We start from the raw sequence: 18,241 nt of genomic DNA on the forward strand, positions 1-18,241 counted from the left end.
TAAAAGAATATAAAAAGGAGAACCCAAAGGGCCCCCAGCAACACTGCACAGAGGGTGCTGTGTGCTGCAAAAGTGTAACACAGATGCCTTTAAGAGATATGGAGGAAAGCAGACTCTATGAAATTAAGGTAAAACATAAAGAACAAAGTTCCGATAGTTAGAGCAGTAAGAATGAATGAGAGAGGAAAAAAGGCTCTCCTCATTCAGGCGAACAAGAAAAAGGTCCATAAATCCAGCAAAAAGTGCTGATGGTCTCACTAGGAGAGGGGATTAAGCATACAACTGATAAAGCTCCCCAACAGCCTCCCTATCCCACGTGCACTATCCACATCAACTTGTCTGCTATTATTAGCTAGTTTATATATTGTAGAAACGATGTACTTACATGTCGGTGGATTAGTGATGTGCACAGCTACTGCCAAACATCGTTGTTCAGCTGGAAGCAATGGCATATGTTCCATTAGAGAGTGTTGCAGTCTAAAACACAAAAAAATATTCAATGATGTAATGTAATCTCTCCCTTTTCCTTTAATTGTTCCAGCGCTATTAATCTCCCATCAATAAATTGGTGACCAAGCCTGTTTATGCCTAAATTACTAAAGTGGACCTGGATAAGTGGATCGACTGTAAATTTGAATGCCCACTGTTTATAAAGTGCCAAGGATGATGAATACAGGAATGGGTCCCTGGCACCCTTGGCAATCCTAGTGCATGCATTCCATGTAGTATGTGTCATTTGGAACTCGCCTCTGTGTACCTTACTATGCCCCCACATTGTCGATGTTAATGCTGCATGGTATGTAACACTTTCCTTGACTGCAACATGTGGACAGTCTCTTACATAACGGTGCCACAAGATCACATATTTATGTTGAGCTGCCCAATAATATTTTTAGGTCTGGGACTGTCATTCCGCTGTTGCCTTACCCCAGCATCAGTGTATCATAAGCAATTCTTGGACGCTTAGTTGGCCACACTCATAGTCATAAGGGCCGCGTCATGTGTATATAGATGTATTTTTTCAAGCCTTTTTAAACCCACCATAACTTTGCTGGTGTTTGCTAAACATGCCCCACTGCTCCTGCCACCAGGCTGTTAAGACTATACTGCACTGATGATCCCTAATAAGGTATGTAGTTATCTGCAGCCTTGAGATATGTTGTTCTTGGGTTAAAAAAAAAGCTATGTATAATGAAGCACTGCCCTGTAAGACAAATACAATTTTCTGGGGCAAAAGGCTTGGTCTAATTTGCATACCCACGATGCCTTGCTGATGACGTTCTGAACTAGATAGAGGTAACTTCCCGCGATTGTTACTAGGTGGCTCTGTGGCATGTCTGAAATAGATTACATACTGACTGGCCGTACCTGTAAAAAATATCCCTACTGTGAAGTGTATAGTACCCAAGATCCTTCAATCATCAAGGTCCTCGATTGTATTTTTTCCGCCATCAGGATTGGTTGCACTTCTCAGAGTTCCTCGAAATCGTAGTTCGTTGCTCGTAATCGAACATACATCATTTAATATTACTTAATTCTACAGTGGTGTTGACAACGCTCGACAAAGCCTACCTCCTGCCAAGTACATCATTGTACGCATTTCTCAAAGGTTTTGGAGGTTCGCTACTCAGTGCCCTACGACTCTTAAGGCTTCGGCCTACACAATAGGGAGAGTGGGGGGAAATGGTCGTAACTACACAGTTAAAGGAGGATGAGTCTAACCATGTTCCCCTTAATACCTACAGTTTCACTGTCCACCAGCTTTGGCCATGGAGAATACTCCATTTATGTTTTGACCCACAATTAACAGAAAATATCCCCTGGAAGGATACGCACAATCTGTGTTACCATTGTCTTCGAAGAGACCACCAAAAAGATAGATGTCGAGTGTGTAACCTCTTCGGACCGAAGACGCTTAAAGATCGACGGTCGAAACACTGGGCGGCCTATGCAATGCAAGCTGGGGCACCTACAAAGAACCGCCACCCCACATAGAAGAATCCGAGGCACAGCATGACAGACCCAGTTTCGTTAGCAATACCGAGCCGACTTCCAATAAGAAGGAAGATTCCTGAGTGCCAGTCGCCAGCTTTGAATAGCAGGCATCACACTCTGTAATGAGGCTTCCCCTGGCGACAAGGCTACAGCAAACACAGGCAAACCAAAGCATGTCACTTCACAAAAAGACTTAATGCCCACTATAGCTGCTTCAATGCAGTCATCGAAAGGGTTAAAGTCTTCTGCGGAACAGGTAACCTCAGCCGAAAGCGATTCAACGGATTAGAGAACTTGTGGGCTGAGTAGTTCTCTCTCGATCGAATAATTCACAAACACCGAATGTAACTGGCTACCCACCGAAGATTAATGCACATAAACAAAAACATAACCCGCACACACCTAAACAGGCGGAAGGGCTGGTTTTCCCACTGTAAACCCCACCTGCTACTACAGGTGCTTGCACAAAAGAAAGGTTTGAAAAAACCTTAGAGAAGATGGCCTCCTTCATGGAGTCTTTAGACAAGTATCCAATAAAACACAAACGCATTACACATGAGTAGCCGGTTCCACTTAGCAAAGTGAGAGTAGAACCTACACCTGTTTGAGGAGCACTTTGAAATTGAGCTGTATTGTGATGAGGAGGAAGAGCCTCTTGGGGAATGCTCTGAGCCAGATGCCTTCCCTGTTCACCGGCACGCTTGTTTCCTGACCGGCATATTACAGGTCTGCCTGCCGGAGCTGCTGTGCCCGACCGGTCTGACCCTGCTGGGCACAGCGGCCATGGTAGGCAGACCAGTCACGGAAGTACTGGCACTGTTGGCAACAGTGTCATTGCTTCCGTGTCCCGACTCCCACAGAGTCCTATGGGAATGGGGAATTACATTTTACAGGTGTAGAGGAGGTCCCAAATAAAGCCTGCACTCCCATCGCCCATTTCAAAGTACCAGGAACGTTCACACCAAAATATGTGACGTATGATGAGCAAATAAACCAGCAGAGAGCCGCAGTAGGGGTCTGCCCAGTGCCTATCAGAAGAACAACACCTGTTGAAGTACCGATACCTAGAAAACCATGGACAGTAAGGTATCCATTGAGAAAAACTTACCAACAAATAAGATGAAATGAAGATAGCCTAAACACTGTCCCGGAAGAAACTCAAAAGGCCTTAATGAAAGACAAATGGTGACGTCACAAAGGCCAGAACGGACTCGCAAGTAGAAGATATGACTACCCAAGAATGACAGGGACGAAACACCATGAATAAGGATATCATGAACCTAGAAGGAGAGACGATGGTAAAATTCAAAGAAGCTTAAGCTGTGAAAAGGATGAATATATTGAACCAGCTAACGCCTGTACATATGCTTGTAACAGCAAGAAAGCTAAGAAAACAGTGCGGCTTGCTATGCTTAGTAGAGGATAGACCGCGGCAAGCGCCACCTATACATATCTACCTCAATGAAGCACAGTATGTAAGTGCAAGTCCATGTTACACAAAAGCAGAATCAACTCAGGTTGCTAGAGGTCAAACAGGACAGGATTCGAATTCCAGCTAAAAACGAGAAGAGATGGCTGAATCGAAACTCAGCAGAGGCAACGTGCTTCAGGAAAGAGCCAAGTTCAGAGCAATAGAAGGAGGGAACAGTAGCTCCGCGGAATCGAAACTTAAGAACAGAATAGGCTATCTCAGGAACACAGAGATAAGCAGGCGTAGGCAAATGACAAGCCAAATAAGAACTAAATGCACAAATTGAGGGAAACTAGGCAGATTCACAGTGTGAGCAGCACGTGACCATCAGAGCAAGAAGAAGCACAGGTTCACATCTACGCCTGCCTATCGCCCAGACAGAGATATCATAACTTTACCTGACAAGAAAATACAGTTTCGAGGCCAACCACAGCCAACTAATTGACACATAGCCACTAAAGTAATGATTGATTGAAGGGAGGCCGGGTGAATCGTAGGGCACCCTGCACCTGGTTGACCATTCTGTGTGCTGCTAAGTAAAGTGGAGATTTATGCATGGGGTTGAAGCCAACCCAATCACAATGGACCAAATGATCTAGGGTCCTATAAATAGTAGAACCAATAGAACGGCGTACTCTTAGTGACATCCACAATAGTAATGTTAGAAGGGAGGGCATAGACGCTCACCTGATAGTGTTTATCCAATCCTCTCACTCTGTTACCATATACAGATATAGTACCTATAGTAAAGTTACCTTTTCGTAACCAACAGAATTGCATGTTAACTTTTGAGTGTTAAACATCAATGATGACGAGTTTTGGGTATAAATGTTACTGTTTGTATGAAGTTCGAGGGAGTTGAAGCGAGACGGACTATCGCATCTCTGTTGATTTCCATGTTTCCCCGTTTTTTGTACTTGTCATTAAACTGACTCCCCTTTGCCAAACCATTGAGTTGCCTTTATTGATTGGTGTTGGAGTAATATATCTGCACCCCCATCCATCTCAAAGGTGCAGCTATCTCGTCTCAAAGTATTTTGGAGCAAACCCTGACTCTGTGGGCCGGCCGGGGGTCTCCCCAGTACACCAGCACCTGTGTTTCCGGGCTGCCAGAGTTGTAATTTCCCAATGGCACTGGGAAGTCAGACGCCGGTAAATATTTACGGGTCTGGCGGCAACCCGCTAGTAGCACCGGGAAGGGTTACCGCCAGACCCATAATGAGGCCCAATGTCTTGTTTGCAAAGGCAGTGGATGATGCTGTGGAACCTGCAAAAAAGGAGCTCAAAAGACAGACAGATTACAAATAAACCATATGAGAAAAGAGGTTCATTTTCCAACGCTGTAGTTTTTGTGGCCTGAGCTTCCCAAGGTCCTCAAGGCAGTCTGGCTATAGCCCGGGTACAGGTTCCAGTACATGGTTTACCAATCAGGGTCAGTAGGGAACATCACAGTCTTTATTTCACAGACAGTTTAGAAGAGGGCATAGCATGGGTAGAGGCCAAGCCACTAGAGGTTTGGCCACATCCTCAAAACAATGACTCTGTGTTTCAGGTCCCCTCCATTTCACTCCGGTAGGGTGGTCGCATAACATCATTTGCCCAAGCACGGGAGGGGATCACATCAGACAAGAGGGGATTGTCGACAGTAAAGGAGGGGTATTGCATGGAATTTCTAGAACATCAGTGCAATCTTCCTCAAAGACCCAGAAGAATACAGTCAGAACATCTACGGATTCTACAAGCCGAAGTAGAAACAATACAAAAGGGGGCCATGGAACTCTTTCCAATATCAAAGACAAAGGTATTTATTCTGTGTACTTCCTTGTTCCAACGAAAGACAAAACAACCGGTGCTCGATCTGAGACTAGCAAACACCTATGTCAAACCACACAAATTCAGAATGACAACTTTGCAGGAAGTCACCCTCCTGCTAAAAAGAGGAGACTTCATAGCAGCACTCAATTTGAAAGGTGCATACTTTCATATTTCAGTGCTGCCATCGAAAGTATCTAAGGTTCAAGATAGGTATTGTGCATTACCAAATCAAGGTGCATCCCTTTGGAATCACATCAGCCCCTTGAGTATTCACAAAGTGCTAGCAGTGGTAGCGGCGCATCTATGCAGAGAAAGCATTCTAGAGTGCCCTTATCTGGACGACCAGCTAGTAACAAGAGAGAGACCAGAGATATGTCAGAAAAATACACAAAAGACTATAGATCTTCTGCATCAGCTGGGTTTTTCTATCAAAGAAAAGTAGTCAAGTCTAATCCCCAGCCTGCAAAAACAGTTCCTAGGAGCAGTGATTCATAGAAAAGGCGCCTTCTGCTTTCCCTCCAGGTCAAAAGCCTAAAGCTATTCCCTTGTTATACTGCCAGTCAACACAACAGTCAGAAAAGTAATGTGCCTACTCGGCTTGATGGCGTCCTACATCTTCATTGTGCGTCACCCAAGGTTACATATGCATCCAGTGCAATAGTGTTTAGCTAAACAATGCTCGCAGGCAGAGGGCAATTGGGACGATCGAATGGAAGTTTCACAAATGGTGGTGTTGGCAATAAGTTGGTGGACAAAATAACCCATTTTACAAGGGAAACTATTTGTCAACCCGCCAACACACCTCACAGTCGCAACAGATGCCTCACTCTCAGGATGTGAGCCCATTCTCTACACCTTAGACGGTGCAAGGAACGTGGTGGGGAGAAATATGATCATTAAAACAGACGGCATGACATCCATGTTTTTACATCAACAACAGGGTGGGACTCTCTAAAGTCTATCCAGACTGGCACAGAGGATCTGAAAATAGAGTCTCCATAGAGGCATAAATCTCCAAGCACAACATGTTCCAGGGGAACTAAACTGCCCAGACTGACACAATAAGTAGAAATCAACCTTCAGAAAACGAGTGGTAGTTACATTCGGACATATTAAATTACATGTTTACACGCTGGTGATGATAAGAGTGTTTGAGTAAATTTCCCTTTTTGTGTGAAATGATCTCCACAACAGTCCCCCAGCACCTTTTGCTGGACCAATGGATTTTTTACTAGTTCTCCTGATTGAGTGGGAACCTTTTTCCACACTCACTCCTTTTACTCTGATCTTGGGAACCCTGTGTACATCTTTTTGGTATTTCATTTTGGAGTCATGCTTTCCTCCAACTTTTCTGACATTTCCATTTTACTAGAGCAGCACACAGCACTTTCTGTGCAGTGTTTCTGGGAGCTCCTAGAGCTTCCACTTTAGTGTTTCTTTATTTTCCCTTGGTTAAATCGATTACCACAGCATGAGGATACTTTTTATCCTACCTGTATTTTCTTTTGCAAGATCAGCACACCCCACCTTATGTAGAGTGCTGAGGGGATCCAATGTATCCCTTTTCTTGACTCTCCATTAACTTTTTTTGGTTACTGTGATAAGCTCTCTGTTCAGGCTATTGGCAGGGTACTTTTGTGCGTGACATTTGTGGACACTTGTCACAGGCTGTTTTTGCAGCTACGGTAGGCTACACAAGGGTCACCATTTACCCAAAATGGTGGCTTTACTTTTTTAAGCCCTTAACAAGATGACTTGTCCTTTCTGACGTCTTCTTCTACCTTTCTGGGTAGGGGAGGATTCCCTGGTCCCTTTGCCTTCGCCATGCTTCCTAAGGAAAGCCTGCAAAGGGTCTCTGAGTGACTGGAAGGACAGCAAGTGGGGGAGATGGTGAACATGCCCATGTCCTTTGTCCTGCAGTATGTGTGACTAAAACCAGCTCAGACTGTGATGCATTGGACAACCACCTCCCAAGTTTCAATGGTGCATGGGTCATGATTTGTGGACTCAGCTGGTGTTCCTGGATAAATTCTGAGATCCTGGAGCTGAAACTCAGTCATCCACTGGAACAGAAGATTCCAAAGAAGAATGAAGGACGCCGCCAGCAACTTCCAGACAGAGCCTGCTGAGTATCTGCTGCTTTTCCGACCTCAACTTCTGAGCAACAGGGAAGATCTGAACACAACGACTTCCTCCCTTTGACTGGTGGGCCTAACCAGTCCCAAGTTGAACTACAGTTTGTGCCATCCCTGGAAGAGCTGCGACCTCCATGGCCTGCAATTCACCAATAGCGGGGGACCTGCGCTGCATTGCTGTTCATTGTCGCCTGAAGCACAGTTTCACCTGGAACTTTTTGGGTATCCTCCTAAGCCTTCAGTGACTCAAGCCAGCTCCCCAAAGTCCCCCTCATCAGAGTCGAGGACCGAGAAACTGAGAGGAGTCTATCGCTCTGACAATTGTCCTTCACCCGAGCCTGAAAAAGCGCCAAAAAGCCAGCACCACAAAGATCCTTTGCTGGGCATCCAACTGCACGAGAACTGACGCTAGATCCTCTGAAGTCCCTTTCTTCTGTCGCTAAGACCGAGAAACCTGTGACCGGGTTTGCTGTCGCCTCACCGCTGGAACCATCCTGCAGCAACTGTCTCTTCACTTAAAGATACTGTTCTGCCCCTGGTAAAACATACCTGATGTCTGCTTGTTTGATCCTGCGATCTGCATATAGCCTGTATCTCCCACCGCTCCAGGCCTCAATAGTGTTTGCATTGGGGTGGATAGCGCATTGTACCCTAATCCTGCCTTAGGACATTGCTCCTTGGGGCAACCTTTCAAGGAAACATCTTTATTTCCTTGACTTGTGAAACCTAAGAAGAGATACTGTTGGACTCTGCCACTCTGGAAATTGTGCACTGTTTTCCTGATCAACCCCAGTGTCCCCTCTGGACATTGTGAGAGACGCATATGATAGGGTTGGACTCTAAAGTGTACATATATTTTTCAGATGACTTTACTGTGCGATTTGTTACCGAAAAAGCTATTGTAAGGTGACTACAACTGTGGTTTAATATCCAAAGAATATTGCAAGTGTTCTTCTGTTGCGTAGTTGGAAAAGAGACGCTGTTTTTACCTGCTGAAATTAAGGCTCAATTAAAAACCATACAAAAGGTAAAGCAGTGGGTCCGGATGGACTCAGGCCAGAAGTGTATGGTGAATTGTCTGACTGGTGGACGCCTATTCTTCTTCAGGTTTTTAACTCGATTGCCTCCGGTAGTATACCACCATCCTCTTGTACAAAGAGCTTAGTAGTCCAACTGTTAAAAAAAGTAGACATGACTGATCCCCACTGTTACAACTCAATCACTTTAACACTTTAATTGATGCTTCCAACAAGATTTTTGCAGGATGTTTAGCTGCTAGATTGGAGGAATGGGCCATGGAGAACTCTGTCCTTCCAGATATTCAGGCTGGCTTTCGTAAAGGGTTCTTCACTATTGACGAGTGTTTTATTCTGAACGCGATAGTGGAGAAGTACACAAAAAGAAGGTAGAACTGCGTGTTTACTGCCTTCTTGAACCTTTCCAAAGCGCTATTATAGGATAAGCTAATTCGAATTGGGATTTCTTCCGGGCTCCTGCAATGAATTAAGGTTCTTTATGTGGATACTTCTGTGGCGGTCATCTGCGACAGGTACTACAGGGATTCAAGAGATTTTAGTACTAATAGGGGATCAAGCAAGGATGCCCCCTTGCTCCACTTTTATTTCCCTTACTACTTTGTGATTTTAACCCCCATAATACCACACAACGCCTGATACCCCCTTTATTAGATAAAGCCAAATTTAACTCGCTTTTGTATGCGGATGACTCAGTTCTTATGGATTTGACAGCTAGAGCATTACAGCGGAGCCTAGAGTATGCCAATGATTGCTTTCAGGCGCATGGCCTTAAGCTGAATCTCGTGAACACAATTGTGGTTTTTGGCAAGGGAAAGAATTACTTTGAATGGGCTCTTGAAATCTCAGCAATAGAAATCGTCAACGAATACAGATATCTGGGTCTGCTCTTCTCAAACAGCGGCACATGGAGAACCCATGTAAACATAATGGTGAAGCAGGCTTTCGTGGCTCTCAGAGAGCACCTTCATTTTTATCATCAATTTGGTGGAAAACGTTTAGATGAATGCCTCCAGGTGCGGCAATTCAAAATTAATCCAGACGGACAACTCGACCAGCATTTACTACGTCAACAAACAGGGAAGCACCATATCCCCTCCTCTGTGCAGACCGGTGATCAGCATGTGGGAGTGGGCCCTTGAAAAAGACATTTACCTCTTGGCAGTCCACCTCCCGGGGTATTCCAACCTGGAAGCGGACAGGCTCAGCAGGCTGGGAGCGGACAATTACGAGTGGCAGCTAAACAACCTCGTTATTCAGGAGATCTCCAACAGGTGGGGTCACCCCCACGTGGATCTCTTTGCCACCTGGCACAACAAAAAGGTTCCCAAGTTCGCATCCTGGCAAGGTCAGGGGCCGGCTCTCTGGGTGACGCATTTCACCTTCAGTGGGCCGGCATGAAAGCCTATACCTTTCCATCCACTCCCCTGATCCACAGGGTAATTGGCAAAATCAAGGAGTCTTGCTGACTCATCATTCTGATAGCTCCATGGTGGCCGGCCAGGCCATGGTGTTCACCTTCCGACGGGCCCAGCACATCTTCTGGCGCAGCAGGGGGGGCAGAGTCATCCACACTGCACCAGGGAAACTAGCATTCACAGCGTGGTACCTGAGCAGGTAACGCTTCAGCACCTTATCCTCTCGGAGGCCAATCTTGAGATCATACAAGGTGCCAGGAGCAAAGTTACCCTAGCCCAGTACAAAAGCAAATGGAACCGATTCTTCCAGTGTTCAGACTCCAAGGGAATTGACCCCTTGGCATGCACTTTGGATGACGTGCTCTCCTTTTCGGCGCACCTCACTCATTCAGGCGTACAGGTGGACACCTGCCGCATATACCTTGCAGCCATTGGGGCTTACAAGAACTCGGAGGAAGGCATTTTCTCCTCCTCCAACCCTATTGTCAAGAAACATCTGACGGGTCTCGCTAGGCTCTACCTGCCCGTCAAGAGACTGCACCCTGTATGGGACCTTAACATAGTCTTGGGCGCATAGGCGCACAAACCATTCGAGCCAATGGCTTCCGTGGGCATCCGGCTGGTCACCATCAAGACTGCCTTACTAGTCGCCCTTACCTCATCTTGTAGAGTCAGCGAGATCCAGGCGCTGGTCGCCTCTGAGGCATATACCACCTTTCACAAGGACAAGGTAGTCATGCAGACGCACTCGGCATTTCTGCCCAATGTTCTGTATGCTTTCCACCTGAACGAGGAAATAGTCCTTCCTATGTTTTTTCCTGATCCTAAAGACGAAGCACAAAGAGTGCTACACTGCCTGGATGTCAGGCGTGCTCTGAAATTCTACTTGGACAGGACCAAGGGCTTCCACAAATCGAACGCCCTGTTTGTCACTTTTGGAGGCTCAAGACCAGGCTATCAGGCCTCTAAGGCTTCCATATCCCACTGGATGGTCTGCCATCAAAGAAGCGCATGAGGGCCAGCAAAAGCCGCTTCCGGGCAACATGCATGCCCACGCAGTCAGGGCCAAGGCAACGGTCATCGCATTCCAGCGCCATGTCCCTTGGCAAGTCATAAGCAGGGCAGCCACTTGGGGCTCTCCCTCGGCTTTCTGTAAGCATTAGTGTTTGGATGCCGGCTCTAGATCTGATGCAGCCTTCTGACAGGCAGTTCTCAGGAACCTATTTGCTTAAGGAGTGTCTCATCTCCACCCTGGGGCTACAATCAGTTGTAATCGCCCATACAGTATGGAGGAAAGGGGACGAGACGTAAGAGTAATTATAAGTTACTCATCGTAGTGACTAACGTACTCTTTGTCCATAGTCCCCTTTCCTCCATACGTCACACCAACCTCTGCCCTAATAATACTGGTGTCATTAGGCAATGTTAAATCTATTGTCGACGCGTCAATGGGGACTGAGGTGTGGCCCGGGAGGGCGGAGGCAGTTGCAGCGCATGCTCCCTGGGCCGCACCCCCGCGCGCCTCTAAATTTAAAAGGGAAGAAGGTTTTTTCTGTCGAAAAAGGTTCTGTCTCCCGTCCCTTGGGATGGACGCCCATACAGTATGGAGGAAATGGGACTATGGACTAAGAGTACGTTAGTCACTACGGTGAGTAATTTATAATTTCTTCTCTATATCTTGGAGCTTGAACTGTAGGTGAATTATGGATTACATTTCAAAGCCTCCAGTGGAGAGTTATATGAGGACCAGTACTTGTATATGCCGTAGCCTGCCGATGATGGAGTATGCAGTCGCTTGTGCACGTGGATCTCCTCTAATTTTAGAATATGTACACAGTGTCTGTTGACAAAAAAGACATCACCAGTCAAATTTGTTTATTATTACCAAGGCCTCTGACGTTCCACGTCATAATATTCATGTCCACCATTTCAACTAATCGAATCCATGACTCTTACATTCATCTTGTCTTCCCAGACATGTTGCCACTGATAGGTTGCTGTTCAGTGGTGAGACACTTCTATGTGTGGAGTTGTGGGCACGCACTGCAGCTTCATTGATTTGGGTATCATTCAGCGGATCATTGCCCCTGACTACTTCATGCATAGGACACTGTCCCCCATAGAGGTCCCTGTTCTGTTTCATCTTAATTTTCATTGCAAATTGTAATGGTTGGATCAATAAACAAATGAGTTTTTGCCGTTCTGCATCACTTTAAGCTTGTCCGGGAATAGCACTGCATACCTAATCTCTTTTTTACAAAGCATAGCCTTTGCCTACCGGAGTCCCTTTCTAGCCTCTTGAATGTTGGCCCTGAAGTCTGGTTACATCGCCAGTGTGGTGTTCTGTTGCTGTAGATCTCCTTTCCCGCTTTCCGCAGCACATGTTGGTCCCTATTATTGAATATGTGACAAATTATAGGATGCAGCAGTGTCTGAGGGGTGGTTACAGTCCAGCAAGCTCTGCAAAACTGTTGTTATCCAGTATGGTCAGCAGCAGATTTTCTAATGGGTTCCATTGTGTCTTTGTTTGTGGTTTCGGCAGGCAAAATGTCTGGAGGTTATTATGGTGTGATTGACCTTGCAAATTGACACGTTCTGTTCGAAGGCAATAGTTTCTTTACCATGCTGTTATCTAGTTTGCCGACTCTGTTTTCCGCCTCCGTCACCCTCCCAGACTCTCTTTCCATCTGAACACTGGAGGTTAGCACGTTAATACATCTAGTTTTTAGCTCAGGGTAGCTACACTCTGTTTCTGAGCTTTCCAGGGCAATGATCCCATGGCAATTATCTGGCACTGCACAGCAAATGATCACATTCAGACTTGCAGACACTTCGGAGAGGCCATCGATGCTCAACTCGATAATATGATTAAAATGTACCTATTTAATGTGTGAGCAGTCCTTTCAGTGTTAAAGAAAACAATATATAATATATATTCATGAAGAATACATTTTATTCAAATAAGCTTGTATATGCATTTGCGAACATGTACATCTACAGTTCGACCAACAGATTTCAAACAAATAAGACAGTGGAGGAAGATTGACATGCCAAACGCAAGAAACATAAAACTGGTCCTCTTATAACGCCATCTTGATCTGGGCCCCGCTTTTTATCCTACTGTGGCAGTAGAGATATTGGAAGCTTCAGTCTTATATTACCTCCATTCAACCTGGAGTATGTGGGTGAATATCGCTATTCAGGATGGCTCATCTTCAAAAGTTGTTTACATCCTTGGCTTATTTTACTTGTAGTTGAAAATGTGTTGCGCATCACATTGAGAACAACTCAGATGTTTTCTATTTTTCAGAGGGTGATGAGCTGGTTGTTCCTGAAACATCTGACAATAGCAGGAAACAAATGGTTAGAAATATAAACAACAAGCGACGCTACTCCTTCAGAGTACCTGAAGAGGAGAGGTTGCAACAGAGGAGGTGAGCATTTCTCTAAAATCTCTTTTGTTTTGGCAAAATGTTGTAATACTAAGCAACAATTACCACAGTTCCCTATTCAATACTCTTCATTGTATGCATATTCAAATGTATTAAACCTGGCGTAGTACTTCATAAGACTTAACTAGCACTATCCTGCAAAGGATGCCTTCTGAATTTTCCACTGTTCTACCCAATGGATAGCTCAATAATGCTTGGGTCAGATAAGTACTTGTTTGGCTTTATATAATGTTTTCTTTAGAAATTTTTTTTCTTTGAAGCAGTTAACAACCCGGAACATCATTTCATGGTGCTTGTCCAAGGTTTACCCTAATGTGCTACAGCATTGCATGCTGGCACTTGCTTGTACAAGCACATTTTCCAGTTCATTAAGAGCCCACCAGTCCGTTTTATTTGAGTTAATTGGTTATAGTCAATATTAGTATTTTTTTCAAAGGCAGCTTGAGCTAATGTACATCTTCCCACACCAGCTGTAAAATGTGTACAAATGTTATTGTTACATAGTCTTGCACCAGAACGGTACCCTTAAAAATGGTTCAGATTAGCAGAGGTCTGGATGCGTAAGGCTTTTTAATTATGGTTAGGCTCTGCTGAAATAATTGAAGACTCCTAGCATATGCATATTCTGTTCAGTCATATCTTTAATTCCTTTCCAGAAAATGCCAGCTTCAGAATAGGACACAGTGCTCGAAATGCAGTGAAATCAAAGGTTCATAACAATAGTGAAATCGCAAAATGAATTGTAGTTCTTATTCTGAGCTTACCTATATTATTTGTATGGTGAGGTGTCTCTTTCTGCTGCCTTTCCATACTGCAAGATCAATACATTTGTAGGTTATCCAAATAGAACCCTCTTTTTTTAAATGTCCACATTGCACCAAATGCAGGTTGTAAATAACAGCAAGAGAAAACCAAACCATTGATGTACTGAGAGGTGTAGAAATGGCACTGCAAACCATCATTTCTATTCCACAAAGGATTCACGTTATAGTGAACCAAATACCTACTATGGAAATTATATGGATCACTCATAGTTTCCAATGGGTAACACATCTTTTATCATGTTATGGTGATATCACCCCAACAGAGCAGTTCTTACCCCCAAAGCATGTGGATAGCTTTTGATTTTCCTGAAATATTAAAAAGAGTAATGAGGTGAGGGATTTATAAGGTATGGAAGTTTTAGGATGCAGGGAGTAACAGTATCAGAAAGGAAAGTGAATGAAAATGTTTCCCAAACATTTCTTTCCTGTCTTTACATTGCTGATGATGGGAGGAAGCGGGGTTACAGACAAAGAAGAAACACAATATAAATACAAGGTAATTCAGAAAAATATCAAATGCATCCAATCAAATACCATTGATGAGGAAATTTGTTCATGTAACTTGAATATAAAGAAAATATCAGGAGGCTTCAGCGATTGCTGAAAGTCCAACTGAGCCCTGGCTGGTTTATGGTTTAGTGTCTACTGGTGCAGGCAGTCTGGAAGAAAGGAGGTTTGGTAGACTTGAGCCTTGGATCCATATTGCACAAGATTACCCTGGGTACTAGGCCAGGGAGTTGGAGAATAACTTCTAGCTCAGGCTGGAAAGCCTTTTTAGTCAAGGCCTCCCCTTGTTTAGTTAGCAGCGCTTCCAAGTGCCAGGTAATTCCAGCAAAAACTCTGCCTTGTAAACAAAGACAAAATATGCCTTGGATGACTGCCTCCTGTTCCTTCAACACCCATCACTTTTGCTTACCAGCCCCAATACTAGAAGACTTCCAGATGCATATGTCACCAGTGTCCCACCCCTGGGCTCTCCTCTTCCTCTAGCTCCTCAACTTGAGTGCGTACTCTAGTCTGTCCATCATCCGTTCTCCTCAAGTTCACTTGTTTGTCGTTCCTGTCTGTCCTGGGCAGGACATTCACTATCCCACCTTTCCAACTGAAACTGTGAACAAGCGTTTTAATAGTGGGAATTTGACTTTTCGTCCAACTCGCCAAAGAGCAGGGGAACAAAGGATTGATCTAGATGAATGCCCCGTTGGCCCCCACCACCACTGCGAGTCATGAGTATGGGCCGATTGACAAGAACCGTAATCAAGAATGTTTGCCAAGTGTGGTTTGAAGGGGATGTGTGGTCTGAAGATGAGCAGTAATCGCATTGACTAAGAGGCTGCCATATAAGCATGCGTACCACTCATATCATTTGCTAGCAAAGGTAGAGGCATGTTGTGCAGAGCATTCCATGTACACGTCCCTGCTGACACATGAGAGAGCACGGGAGCTCCATGTCTACCAATGGATTAGAAGGCATTCATTCTTTCATCACATACTCATTTGCTGCCACCCTTCACCCTTTCACACATTGGATGAATAATTACAAACCAACAAAGCCAGTCACTATTGAAACAGTCAAGCTGCTCCACATGTGAGTGGAGGATAAACATGTACTCAAGGAAAATAAGTCTGCTGGATGATGGAATTTCCGCACACAGGTGACCGATCAAGTTTAGTTTAGTTTATTATTTATAAAGCGCTCCTAACCCTGAGGGAACTGTGCGCTAGAGCTTAGGACATAGTTACAGAAGCATACATACAAAGGAAAAACGTATATGTGTTCGAGCAAAGAAGGATCAATAAGGTGGTCAGTAGAACAGCAACACAAACAGAGGAAAACATTGCAAAGAAAAAAATGTCATTGTTGAGCCAGTATTTTTCTCTTGTATTCTGCCCTAGAAGTAACCAGAAATGGCCTTTGATGAAATATGAAAGAATCGATGCAGGTGAGGTAGATGGTTACCTATTTACACCTGAAAGGTGTGTTTTGCATCACTTAATGTGGACCAGGCAATGATGCCAGACAGGATAGGATCCACGCTGGGTCATGAAAGGGGTTTGAAGTATTATTGACATCACTGATAGCAACTCTGTAAAGTCATTCACTCATCTGAGACAGATGTTGCCCCACTACACAGATATGTGAGCAGCCTGATCCTAGTAGTAAGGGCATGGATGAAATCACTTCTAAAGGAAATATAGCCTATTCACTGGAATGAGTAAGAATACAAAGTAGGTAAGTCTAATTGCAAAGGTGGACCTAGATAAAGGCAACAGAGTATTGTAGGCTAGATTTCAATACAGCTTCAGGAAAGAAGACTTGTAATACTGTTCGCACTCAGTGGGTGACAAGTAGGAAAGAACCATTGCTCCAGATAACATTTTGAAGTGGGAATTTTTAAATTCTTATTTTGTAAAGCTGGGAGTAAAATAATATTTTAGTGAGAAAAAAAGTAAGTCCTCTTCCCAGTATTATTTTGTAAGCGAGTAAAAATATGTTTTAATTGTAGCACAGGAAGGTTTTTGTAATGAATATTCCTTTGCACCGATTTAATCGTGCATACATTTTTAACTCCTATGATCAGGCAGTAATAATAGTAGGATTTCATCCGGTGGGACTGTGTGTACCACTGGCCCAAACATATCCATATACCTGTGCGTGTGAAAGCAGGAGGGACAAGCTCCCATGAGTGGCTTTACTATTTTTTTGTTAGGAGTATTTTTACTGCCTATTTTTCTTTTTCGGGAGTGTTCGCTTATTTTTAGGGAGTAAAGGTGGCTGATACACTCCTTACCTGTAGGGCTGGTAAGGACATTGGATAGCATGCTACTGTATCTGAGTGACAGACAGGAAAGGGCTCTGGTAAATATCTTATTCTAACAAAAGGGGAGTGCCACAATGAGTCATTACATTGAGACACACCAGTGCATCTATGAATAACGTTGCAGAGTACATAGAGAATGAGGTATTTTGGCACTTGTAGTCTGGGATTTATAATGGGAAATCAAGGACTACAAGTACCAGAATGCAATGAAGAACATAGGACTGTGCACGCATCTCACATATTGAATGGGGTTTGTGTGGGTATGCCATATTGGAGAAGACTCATCAGTGTACTATGGGGTTGATACAGCAGATGAAGTAGGAAAAAGAAGCATTCTTTTAAAACAAGGCTGGGAGAGGCCATGCAGGTTCAGTACAGCCTAGTAAAAAAGGCACACATTTTGCCTCAATGGTAGAAACCAGTACAGGCTAGGAGGCAAGGTATTACTGGACAAGAAACAGAAAAAGGATTGTCATGGTTATCGTGCAGAATGACTAATAACTGGCATCCGAATGTGTCAGTGCTTGAAGGAGAGCAAGAGTCCTATTGGAGTGAATATGGAGGAGAAACAATAAGATAAATTAATATGTTAAAATTGGTGCATCTCTAACGAAGCCCAATGGAGGACGATGCACAGTTCTACGAGGCATGTGATATTGTTATAGACAGATAATGGGTTTAATCTGTCTAGGGCACACTCTTCAAACTAAGGTCAGTAAAAAGGTGTATATACCCATTATCAACAAAACAAAAGAGGTGATGGCTAGAAGGTTTGGAATCAATCTTAACCTCTGGCATCGCTCTGGGCAACCCTCCAGACCATTGTTCTTTGCCTGCCAAGTCATTACAGAAACGGGAAAGACTATATGCAAATCAGGCTTGGTCCCACCCCAAAAGGGGCAGTCCAGCCTGAACTGCTAGTTCACATCCCATATGCACGAGACCGCAAGAGATGTTTCGGCCTCATTGGGCGTCATCTGTGAGGAGTAGCTTGGGTCTCTAGGCCCAGGAGGCAGTGGACCCACGTCTGGGCATACCCATCCCACTTGGGGTGACTAAAGCAAAGCAAAACAAAAGAGGTGATGGCTGGAAGGTTAAGAATTCATTTTAACCTCTGGCATAGCTCTGGGAAACCCTCCAGACCATCGTTCTTCATACAGACAGGCTGTCCATGATCAGGACTGATTGCTTATTTTAAATGGATAAGTATAGCACACTAGACCTGGAACTACCCAAAAATGAAAAGAAAAATCTTTAAACTGCAAGTGCCCTTTA

General features: G+C 44.3%; 1 protein-coding gene across 2 annotated transcripts in view; it reads left to right on the top strand.

The window, feature by feature from the left end:
• The window catches only part of CDC42BPA (CDC42 binding protein kinase alpha), a 1,600,792-nt gene that overhangs the window by 1,509,772 nt on the left and 72,779 nt on the right, over positions 1-18,241 (top strand). For both annotated transcript variants that reach the window (XM_069608679.1, XM_069608678.1), the window contains one exon: positions 13,179-13,302. In XM_069608679.1, the coding sequence (XP_069464780.1) occupies positions 13,179-13,302 (124 nt within the window). The remainder of the gene's footprint in view (positions 1-13,178; positions 13,303-18,241) is intronic.

Source organism: Ambystoma mexicanum, chromosome 4q, assembly GCF_040938575.1.
Source record: "Ambystoma mexicanum isolate Mex_15411 chromosome 4q, UKY_AmexF1_1, whole genome shotgun sequence".
Lineage (NCBI taxonomy): Eukaryota > Metazoa > Chordata > Amphibia > Caudata > Ambystomatidae > Ambystoma > Ambystoma mexicanum.